Source organism: Centruroides sculpturatus, unplaced genomic scaffold, assembly GCF_000671375.1.
Source record: "Centruroides sculpturatus isolate CEXI.00-Female unplaced genomic scaffold, Cexi_2.0 scaffold476, whole genome shotgun sequence".
Classification (NCBI taxonomy): Eukaryota; Metazoa; Arthropoda; class Arachnida; order Scorpiones; family Buthidae; genus Centruroides; species Centruroides sculpturatus.
The window spans coordinates 25001-37133 of record NW_019384596.1 but is presented as its reverse complement, the minus strand read 5'-3'; the positions used below and the strand labels follow the sequence as shown (position 1 = coordinate 37133).

General features: G+C 32.5%; 1 protein-coding gene across 7 annotated transcripts; it reads left to right on the top strand.

Annotated features, from left to right (window-relative positions):
- The first annotated feature begins 1070 nt into the window (after nucleotides 1-1070).
- LOC111624875 (patched domain-containing protein 3-like) lies at nucleotides 1071-11325 on the top strand. 7 transcript variants are annotated; one of them, XM_023367845.1, is made up of 6 exons: nucleotides 1071-2203; nucleotides 2280-2729; nucleotides 8357-8907; nucleotides 9122-9576; nucleotides 9634-9969; nucleotides 10025-11325. In XM_023367845.1, the coding sequence occupies exons 3-6, from the start codon at nucleotides 8366-8368 to the stop codon at nucleotides 11308-11310; spliced, it is 2619 nt and encodes an 872-aa protein (XP_023223613.1). In that variant the 5' UTR covers nucleotides 1071-2203; nucleotides 2280-2729; nucleotides 8357-8365; the 3' UTR covers nucleotides 11311-11325. The 7 variants fall into 7 exon arrangements, with proteins under 7 accessions (XP_023223613.1, XP_023223614.1, XP_023223616.1 ...); XM_023367846.1 differs by having other exon boundaries at nucleotides 1071-2434; nucleotides 2658-2729; XM_023367848.1 differs by having other exon boundaries at nucleotides 1071-2469; nucleotides 2658-2729.
- The last annotated feature ends 808 nt before the right edge of the window (nucleotides 11326-12133 follow it).

Sequence of the window (12133 nt, the reverse complement as noted above, 5' to 3'; positions counted from 1 at the left end):
TAACGAATAGTTGTTATTCTCATATCACTAGTTGGAATAAACTTAAGGAAGTTACAATTACTTGACATTGCGGAAAAAGGAAATGTATTAATTTCTGCACAGTAATTTGATCAACCAGAATGAAATACATGCAATTATCAATTACTTATGAAGAAAACAAGCGCAAGTATTTCTTCATAAATACGTTTTATATAAAACCGATGACCATTGGCACAAAGTCTGAAACAAAACCATTTGATGTATTCATCCCATTTGTTTTCCTATACTTAGGACTGGCTCTAGCTTTTTGCCACCCGAAGCGAGTAAAGTTATTTGTCTTCTCTGTGTTTTTTTAAAAAAATTGCTCATAAAAATGCAATTTATTTATTTCTTTACAGAATTATTTTTGCTACCTCAAACACGTACTTGCTGGTGTCTAGTGTTACATAAACGATTCCAGCTATTTGCATTATTTGTTCGTTGTTTACGAACAAACTTTAAATGACAAATTTTAAACAACTATAAACAACTTTAACAAATTTTACAACTAGTTAAAGTTTTCAATAACTAAAAATGTTCAAACTTAATGAAGGGAAGTCAAATAACTGTATTGGCACTAGCCTGTCGCTTTCGGAGTTGGCGAAGAAATTCCGTGAATGGGTTGACTCGGATGTTTTAGACCCCGTCCCTCACCATCCACCGCCCCCCATCGAACGTGGAAAAAATTCCTCCGCAGAACAGAAAGTTAAAAAGATAATAAAAACCTAACTAGGACGTTTTACGAGGAAAATATATGATATTCCAGTACAGAGTCCAACTTATATCAGTTCCTAAAAAAATGTTTATGATCCTAAATAATTATTTCTGAATTTTGGCATATAGCAGGAAATATATATATATATATACGATATTATTGTATAATAAACAGTGATTCTTATTTATTTGTTTTATTTTTTGACAGAATTTTACGAATTGGATGAAGAATTACTAGTAAAAGCACTACAGTTACTGCAATATAAAGGAAGAGCAGAACTTATTAATTTTGGTGAAAGTCAAGGCGTAAAATTTTTTTAATAATACTGTATTCTACGTATTATAGTTTGAAATATCCACTTATTGATATAAACATTTCTTCGGGCCTAGACTCCTATAATCAAAGTGAAGATTTTAATATAAAAGCTACAGATACATTTTTTTTTTATATAACTACCGCTTATCGTAATCGTTTATAAAGTGGTTGTTTTCCTAGAAATGTATTTTTTTACTAAATTAAAGTGGATATTGATATTTTGTAGATAACGTTAATCAGTTGAAACTTAACCCATATATATAAAGTTAAACGTAAACGTTTGTTGATGATTCCGAATAATATATCTTTTATTTGCAAAGTACAGCGCCTTATATTAAACAGTTGAGAACTTTTTATAATAAATTTTTTAACGAATTTCTAGTACTAAACGAAATGTTTTTTTTTTTTATTTTTTAACCAACACGTTTTAATTAAAACAGTAACATAATACGTTAATGCCGAGGTTACAATATGGCAATTCACATTTAAAATATTAACTTAAGAATTACAACTATTTCTTTATTAAATTAAATAATTGTATATTTTATAATTGTAGAAATAGAATTATCCATGTAAAATAATTTATGTTAATTAAAACACGATATTTTCGTATTACCATTTCAGATTTGATGAGATTGTAATTAGCATTTGTTTAAAACGGCGATGAATCAATTAGAAATGACGTTTTATCCTTGTACTTCTCTCAAAAATATGGCAACCACATGGAAATTATTCATAGCATTAATAAAATATGTTATCAGATTTCACTATTAAACTACGATTTTTGTTTTAACGAAGGAATATCGATAATCACTAAACGACGGTCATTAATTTCCTCCAACACTTTAAAAAAATGTTCTAAATCGTCCTTCGCGAATAGACTCGTAACGTAAAGACTGGTAATACAATTCAGCGTATTGGCTTACAACATTCATTAATTTTCTATATTTGCGTAACATAATACGGTAGCTTCGTCCTATTATTATTATTATTATTTTTAGCATGAGAAAATTCCGTAGTGGTACTAATCAATCAAATATTTATCCTAATTGGGAAATTGCCGATTGAACAAAGGCGACGTTTTATGTACAAAAGCTTCCTTGTTAAGAGAGAATCGATGAAAATAAACAATTGGAGTTGAAACTATACAGAAATGTAAGCAAAGCTTCGTCTATAAACTATGTTAGCGTGTGCTTAATCTGGATAAACAAAATTTTTTAAATTTTTGGAGCATGCGTGGTCTCCCAGATTTGACCCCTCTCGTAATTCGACACCAAAGATCTCACCAGTGTTCGTAGTTCTTTCGATGATGATGATTTCCAGCGAAATTTAAGGTCGCCTTTTGCTCGGAATCGACGACCTTTTTAGAATCACTCGTGGTCGGAGGTAAGTAAAAGTAAATCAAATGCCAGCAATCCGAGGTAAGAATTATTTTTTCCTCTCTTTGTAAGACACTAAGTTCGTTTGTGCCTTCAACTTTTATCAATCTTAAAAAAAGACGTAGCATTAAAATTAACAAGAGGTTAATAATATATATCCGGTATTATTTTATCTTTGAATTGGTATAACAAAATTCTCAATCTGTCTTTTTTTTCCCCCCATTTAATAGGAGCTATTGATTCGACATTCACCCCAATTTAGACCGACTTAAGTCATTGAAGACACAACAGAAGAAAACGTGGTAAGTATATAATGTACAAAATTTTAACTTTTTTAAAGGTAGATTTTGGTAAATAATTGTACGGAGATTGTGAAAATAATTGCGTGGAGATTAGGAAAATATCTGGTATATCAAAATTACGAAAAATTGATAAGAAAGTAGCGTGTTAAGCCATATTTTATTTCGACTATTTGCTCGAAATCTAATAAATGGATAACGATTTTCAAGAGCGTAGAGTTTTTCTCAATCGTAATGGAGAGAAAGGAAAGGTAATAATAATTATTAATGCATTTTAATACTCATAATTTAACTTATAATATCAAGTATTAAAAATTTAATATATTGCTGCATAGGCGGTTTTCATCCGGTTAGATTTGAAAGTGATAGTAAGTTTTATAAAAGTAATTTTGTACAGTGGCTGGGAGTGGGATTTTTTTTAAGGATTTTAGTTATTGTAAACATCACGATGGCAGGAAGCATTGAACGTAAAAACATCTCGAGAGGAAATCAAAGTTCAGAGGAAGTATTATCTTTAGAAATGAGAGCGTATTTGTCATATAATACTTAATTGCGCACTCGGTTTTGTTTAAACTGTGGATTTTAATCTATGACGTGTGGAAAAATCGGCTTATAACCTCTACTTGGGGAAAATTAATTTAAATTTCACACTACGAAAATGCCACGTAATGTAAGTAATGTTTTTAAAATATCTTTCGTCGCGATTTCTCTTAAATGTGTCAAAAGTCAAAGGGTGATTATGAGTTGGGAATTATTCCGATAACATCGTACGTTTTTTTGACCTTGTGATAACTTTTACTATCTGTTAGGTCTTTTATGTTTTTACTATGGAATGGTAGAAGGAATATTAATGAAACGATATTAGTTAATTGAAAAATTGATAATTTAAAAATAATGGATAATAAATCTCAGTAATATGCAAGTAAATATATATACATAACTTAACATTGGTTAAAAAAAACTCATTAAGTTTTATCACAGAGTTATACTTTATTTGTACCACTTTTCCACCGAACTCCTCAAACGGAATGTAACAAAATTCGTATCACTTCAATTAATATCAATTGTATCATTATCAATAATAATAACTTTGTAACTTTTCGTATCCTATTTTTATCAAGAATATAAAAAAAAACTATTATTATTATTCTTCAGAAAACACAAAATAATTATGAATAAGAATAGATGTTACTTTTTTTTTCAATGAATGGCCATTTTGGCAATTTAACAAGTTTTTTATGTAGAAGCCGACACTGGATACAAGAGTAATTTATGTTTTAAATTATCCAGATGTTTTGATAATTTAGTTGTTAGGATAAATTTGGCATTTTAACTTTTGTTCCTTGTCTAATAACTCGTGCTTTATTACAGGAGAAATTTATTAAGACGGTGGCAATTCATTGATTTCAATTTAAAAAATACAATATCCCATTTGATACTGTATTAAAATCAACGAACCGCAATCTTCTTAATAAATCTCTCTTGTAGTAAAACATATTGTATTATTATTATATTGTGTTTATAAGGACTCTATTATCGGATGATATTCATAATTTATACGTATGATTAAAATCATTTTAAATTCACATTGTCTTAACGTAGATGACAATTGATTCTTTGTGTAATTGCCGTTTAATATTACTTTGTTGTATTCGATTAAATTGGTAATTTCATCGAAAAAAACAGGATGTATGAGATAGGGTTGGCCGTCGAAAACAAAATGATATATACGTTCGAAAATAATATCGGTTATTAATATCCATTCATCCCAATTAGACCGAAGACGTACGAGGAAAAAGTACCGTTTATTTTCACGGAGGTAAGAAAGAATATATAATTTAACTTTTAAAACAGATTTTAAGCCGATCTTCCGAAAATACTTAATCCGAAATCGATCACAATATCGATATTTCGTGAATAAAATGATTCAGAAACTTTTGCAAAGGAATTACTTATCAAATGTTATTCGACAAAGTCCACAGGCCGACTACTTGATGATGTACAGTATATAGAATTAATGGTAAGGTAGGTGAAGCCATTATGACCCACCAAGTTTAGATTATTATTTCTTCTACTTCTTGGAAAAATTGCAACTGGTCTAAACTTTTAAAAATAAATATTTTATTCGGTAAATCTATTTACAGCAACAAGAAAGGCAATCTAATTATATATATACGGTATATTGAAATACAACAGAAGCAATAGTTGTTAAATGGTTATTTACAATATCTATTTAACAAAAGAAGAAACAGTTAACTCGATATATTAGCTTTTAAATTTTAGATTTATTTGATTACATTAGATGATTTAAATTTGTTCTTTTCCTTACCCATATATGCATATTTTAATTAAAAGCAAGAACCAAACATTCCTATTCATGTGTATTAAGTTACATTGGGTTAAGTCAGGTGTGGGCAATTTTCAGCAGGTTTCTGCGGCTCTCCACGCTACTTCTTCCCATATGGAAAGTATGCACTTATAAGACGTTAATGAATTACTACATCTTAGCGAAACCTTTAACGAGAGTTATTTAGACACTACAGGCCACAAAATCATTTTTAATCGACGGCAGTTTACTAAGGCAGGCTTACTAAGCACGGATATTTAATTCTCGATACCAAAAGAAGTAAATATCGATTTTAAATTAGTTCATACTAGGATTTCCCGTAGACTAAAGGTACTTAACTTTGGGATTTTATAGGCGAATAACAAATAAGCTAGAATTTTTTAAAGTAAATTTTCGCTTATCCGCAGAAGCCCAAGATGGTTTGTACTTATGTGGACCGGGCGGTCTCCGGAGCATTCGGCAAAACCGGGAGTTTCGTCGGNTGTGACAGGACTCTGAAAATTCTTTACACGTCAGAACTTGTAATATTTGGAATAATTGTGTTTATGCTGTCTTAATTTTTAACCATGTCCAGTAGCTTCGATAACTGCATTATGCCAAATTGGGCAAGGATATGAACAAGTATGAAGTTTTTCTTCATAAACCTGATTATTAAAGCCAAACAAACGGCCGAATTATCGAGCTGTAAGCATGATGCCGCTATTAAAGCAGCTGAGGCAGAAAAATCAAGAATACTAGATGGCAAAAGAAGTACTGCAATATATCTCAAAAATGAAATAGAAATCTTCCAGGCTACAGGTGAAAAAAAAACATAACATTAATCTGTCTTCTTTAAAGACAGATTAATGTAAATTAATTAAAGACGATTCCACCCACATCAATTGAATTGAAAAGGGCATTCTTGATAGCAGGACTTTTCTTTAGTAAGATAAGAATCAAATTGAGTGATCGGAGTATTGACCATCTTTGCTTTTTAAAATTTTATTATAAAAATTTACAGTAATATTTTGTATTATGTTTTATTTAAATAATGAAAATTACCTTCTAACTTAGAAGTTTGATCTAAGTTCATTTTTTCTTTAAGTTTTCAACTCAATTCAAACACATTTTTGTTGTAAGCAGTTTCCAACAAACTTTCATAAATTTTTTTCTATTTGTGAAAATTTCCATGTAATTCAAAAGTAATTTTATACATATTTTACACAGCATTATTATTATTATTTTGGATGTTGCAGGACATATTAAGTTACTTTAAAAAATAAAAAATAATTATATCATTCAATTTTAAGATTTACTTTATATCTTAAATATAATTAATTATNGGTAAGGTGCCACGTTTTATATTAATTTTTATAATTTATTAAAATTTTAACTTTAAATTTCGTCACCAAAGGCGTGTGTAAGAGTAGAACCACTAGTGCCGTAACGCTACCAATTGTTCCGTAATTGCTCTTTTTAAAGAAAAAGATGAGTCTCGTTCGGTAATTTTTTTCTTTAAAAAAGTATGTCATAATATTATATCAAGTTACTTAAACTTATCTTTTTTATATAGCCTTGAAAAAATGTTACTTTACAAACCATTAAAAGACTTCGTTTTAATTGTAAATGAAGTTAATTATATATTTTGAATGATAAAATTTACACTATATAAATGATTACTCGTAATTAACGGGATAAACTTCATTTACAATTTAAAAAAATATATTTTTAATGGTTTGTAAAATGAGGCACTCGTGATTTATATTAATTGTTGAGTTTTCGATACTTTTCCATCCCAACAGACAATAAAAGAGTGTTATACTATTGTTTCTTACAAAGAGTTTTCGCACATCTTCTTCCTTTTTATGTTAAAATATTGCTTAAATATTTAATATATTCGAACAAGGCCGTGTTTAATAACAGAACTTTTAAATTAACTCTGCGATCCTTGAACTCGTTTCCGACTAGTTATTGACTCTTTCTTCTCTGCGAGAATTTTAAGTAGTTCGGTCAGTATACTTTATCTATATCAAGTTCTGCTACTGACTGGTGTCATTACTTTTGTCAGCTACACGTGCAAGTTTGTAAGAATGCCTTCACGTGCTGGTTTAAATGTGTTTATTTATAACTATTCACCAAGAATAAAGTGGAGGCAAATATATTTTATAGTACTAGATTTCAGTAGAAAAAAGATTCCTACGTTTTTCATACACATAAATAACAACTGATTCTTTATATCTATAATAACCATTCATTGTTACTTCGTTTCAAGGCCGTACACAATAGTGTTTTTTGGAGGTTAAACTTTTTCCGTTTGACTATTTAAAAAGAAAAATGTTATGTTAAGAAAACTATTCCTCATAACTTATATTTATTTTGACCCATTAAGTTCCTCCTAACTCTAATATATTCTGTTATTCTACACATCAATGGTTCGCAACCTTTTTCGTTTTGCATAGTGGCACATTCTTAATGGAATGTAACAATGAATTATATAAGCTAGTATCTCTTTTGCGTGTTCTTTACATGAAAATTGCAATGCCTTACATAAAATATGTTCTATGAGGTCTTCATAAACAGATACTTCTTCACAAAATTTTTTAAAGTATTATTTACGGTTTAAATTCGAAATTACGTAATCCATTATGTTGTCACTCGAAGGATGCGCGAAGTAATGTTTAGCATCACCTAAAAGAAAACATCACAAAACTATGTAAAACAGCTTCAATAAACAATTTGCCATCAAATTTTTAAGTTTACTTAAGCTTCTATTTACTCCTAGAAATGTTTTCATACTTCTGTTAGTAGAATTCCAGTCTTTAATAATAAAGTAAGATACAAAATGCTTTTCGCAAACGAAATCTCTTAATTTGTAAAGTTTGTCTTCTCTAGGAATCATTCGCACCACTTCGATAATAATTCCGAAACTTTAGGTCCTTTAAATAATCTTATTCTTCGAACACGTGGCTTATCTAGCATTGCATCCAGTCACAAAACATGTTTTGTCCTAATAGAACACGCCGTTACACGCGAAAATACCCAACTACGATTATTGCATCCTCAAGTAGATAATTTGTGAACAAATAAACATATTGGACTGTTTTGAAACAGACTTCCCTCACCTTTTCTTCTTACAATAAAATATTTTCAAAATTAGCAAAAGTAATTAGGTGTAGTACAATTATATTTTAGAGAGGTAAAAGTTTTGCCAAAAGTGCCGCGTTACATACTTGTTAGTTGAGAAATGGTTAATGTTTATTTTCATAATAATTTTTTTAATTATTAAATTTTCGCTTATCCGCAGAAGCCCAAGATGGTTTGTACTTATGTGGACCGGGCGGTCTCCGGAGCATTCGGCAAAACCGGGAGTTTCGTCGGCAGACATCCTTGGTATTTCGTTTTGCTTCCTCTGGGATTATCCGTTCTACTGGCCACGGGTTTCCTCCGAATCAACGTGGTAATCGGTATCGAACATCTGTACGCTCCCGTCGACGGAAGAACCCTGGACGATAAACTGCTGGCCACCGAGCTTTTCCCCATGAACGTCTCTTCTAATTTCGATTTGGGCCGAATGACGAGGACGGCGAAATTCCTCATCGTGTTGATCACCGCAAAAAATGGCGGCAACGTCCTGACGAAACCCGTAATGGAGGAATGCGTCCTGTTGGATAAGGCTATTCGAGCTCTGTCCGTACCAGCGGATGGAAAAAACTTGACTTACGAAGACGTCTGCTCTACGAAGAGAGGGAGATGCGTTAAAAACGACCCCGGAATATTGGCCGAAAGCATAGACGAGGTGCTTCGAGGAAAAAAGAAGATCAAATACCCAATTTACATCGACGAAAGAACTTACAGGTACGTTTAAGTTAATCTATTAAATAGCAAATGTAAGAACAAATTGCCAATACGAGTATATACGTTGTTTAATAAATCGTATAATATAGAAAAAGAATTAGACCTATAGTAATTATACCGAACAAAAATACATTTTATATAAAGTTTAATTTCTATGTATTTGTGCTGGCGTGTTGATACGCATTTATATATATATACGATATCTTTGACGTAGTTTCGTTTTTTATGGCACCATATTGGGAGGCGTCGAATTAGATTTCGAAGACAACGTAAAATCGGCCGAAGCCTTTCGTTTCCTATATTATTTAGACGACGGCGACGGCGAAAGAAATAGACTGTCGACGTTGTGGGATGCGAAAGCGGTCGAATATTTGGAAACTCATTCGGGCGAAAATATCGACGTCAAGTGGTTTTCCAGATGGTCTTACAGCAGAGAACTGAAGAAAGTCACCAGATCGACCGCTAAGCTGCTGGTCGTCGTCTTGGTGTTGGTCGTCGTTTTCAACTTTTTCCTATTTATGAACAAGAGATGGACTCGAAGCAAACCGTGGTTAAGTGTGGCCGCCGTCTTCTGCGTGTTGTTGTCTATCGCCGCGGCCTGGGGACTGTGCGTTTATTGCGGAGTGGAATTCACCAGTGTGGTCGTCTTCGATTTTTTCTTGACCATGGGTAAGATTTTCACTTAATAGAGAAAAATGGCTCCGTGTAATAATAATTTTCCCGTAGGTCTCGCAACGAAAGACACGGCCGTGTTGATATCGGCTTGGAGAAGAACCGAAGCCACCGAAACTGTGGATAAAAGACTGGGAAAAGCTTATTCCGAAGTATTCGTGTCCGTTACTATGGTGTTTCTGATATCTTTAATTTGCTTCTTAGTAGGATTGGCGGCTCCGTTTCGGGCCGCGAAAATATTTTGTACTTACGCCGCTGTGACCAGCCTCTTTTTCTTCTTGTACGAAATTACGTTTTTGGGAGGATGCTTGGCTCTCAGCGGATACAGAGAGAGGAAGAAACTACATCCTCTGATTTGCGTCACCGTCACGTCAAAAAAATCTAACAGAGGTACGTTGTTTTTATTTGATCCGGTTTAAACGGCGTTTACATGTTGTTTTTCCAGATGGAAGATGCTCTCTCTTCTGTTGCACGGAAAACGGAGAATGCGGAACACCCGAAGAAGATTTCTTTATTTCCTTTCGTGTATGGGAGAAATATGTATATTTCGTACAAAAACCCCTGAGTAAAATTGTAGTTTTTCTCTTGTACGCTGCCTATTTGGGTGTCGCTATCTGGCAGTGCACGAAATTACGAGTGGCGTCGGGAATCACCGATCCCTTTCCTTCGGATTCTTACATTACGACTTACTACGAACGTCATTATAAATATTACACCGCTTATCCTCACAGAGTGCAAGTAATAATAGACACTCCGTTGAACTATTCGGATCCCGTAACTCAGAATAAAATAGAAGAAGTTATGCAAAGCTTTGAAAATTCTACTTACGCCACGGGCGCCGTGTCGTCCTGTTGGCTGAAGATCTTCTTAAGTATAGTCAATAATCCCAAGAAAAATTGGTTGTTCAGAAGTTACGATTTTTCTCTGGAGGAAGAATTTATCTTCGTACTAAAAAACGTGTTTTTCAAATTGCCCATGACTGCGGATATAGCGACCGATGTCGTTTTTAACGAAGAGGAGACTCAAATTTTGGCAAGTAGATGTTTTTTTCAGACCCGTAATATTAACGATGCCGAAAGCGAAAAAATGATGTTGGAAGACTTTTATAGGATCGCCGACGACTCTCCCATCCCCGTTCGATTTACCAGCATGCTATTTCGCATGTACGAACTGGCAACTATCATACGACAACTAGTCTTATGGATGCTACCTATAAGTTTCTGTGTCGTTCTAATAGTGTTTTCCCTCTTCATTCCTAACATTCCTTGCATATTATTAGGTTCTCTTTCCGTCACGTCCATTCAGATAGGCGTTTTAGGTTTCTCCAACCTTTGGGGAGTTAAAATCAATTCTTTCTATTCGATAATATTTGTCATGTTAGTGGGATTGTTATCTAGTTATCTCTGCCATTTATCTTACGGTTTTTCTGCCTCGGACAAAAATCCTAAACACAGAATGATATTCGCTCTAAAATCTCGAGGAACAGCCATTATCCAAAATACTCTTGTTTTGATAATCTCACTGGCATTTTTATTGTTAGTCACTAATCAGGTGTCGATAACATTTTACAAAATGTTCTTTTTGGCAGTGGTTTTCGGTTACGTTCATGTTTTGCTAGTTCTTCCCCTTCTATATTCCTTAATTTTTGGATTTCGTGGTAATGGAAACAGATCTTTGTCGAATCTTTATCAGATGAACGAGATAGCTGCTAAAGATCTTCTTAAAACGTGAAATGATTATTGCATAGCTATTATTATTATTACATTCTTCGAAACTCAAAATTTACGTTAACATACTTTTAATTTACTTTAAAAAAGAATTTGTGATAGAGTCTACCGATGCATCCTTTGCTGAGAAAAATAGATGAACAAATAAAATATATTCAAAAAAGCAATGTGGTTTTTCAAGAAAGGCAACTGGAAGTTAGTCATAACTTAATCTTTACCGTGGTGGATGGCAAAGTATGCAATGCATTTACACGAACAACTTCAACGCAGAAATGTTACCTATGCGCAATATCGAAGCAATTTAACAATGTCGAGGAAATAATTTTGAGGAAGATAAATATTAAGAACTTAAGATTACGATTATCTGTCTTACACGGTTGGATTCTTATGTTTGAATATCTTTTGCGATTGGCTTATAAATTGTCACTGAAGGAATGGCAAACTGGTGGCAGTGATTTAAAAACAAAACTAGAATTCAGAAGTAATTTAGTGAATAATGTAGTTTGATTGTTGAGAAACCTAAATCTGGATTCGGTACATCAAATGATGGTAACACAACAGGCGATTTTTTCAGAATACAGAAATTTCTGCCGAAATTACAAAAACAGACAAATTTGGTTTAAAAATAATATATACTACAATGATAGTGGTGCCTAGTGAATACGCGATTGATTTATTAAAATCTCCACCCCATACATGCCTCTAGTCATCGGAATATTCACCAAAGGTTATCTTAAGTAAGGGTTTATCGCACCAAGCGACCAATCTAACACATTTTAAAAATTCTTAAAATACCAAGTCATTTTATGGGGGGTTTGCAATGGCGA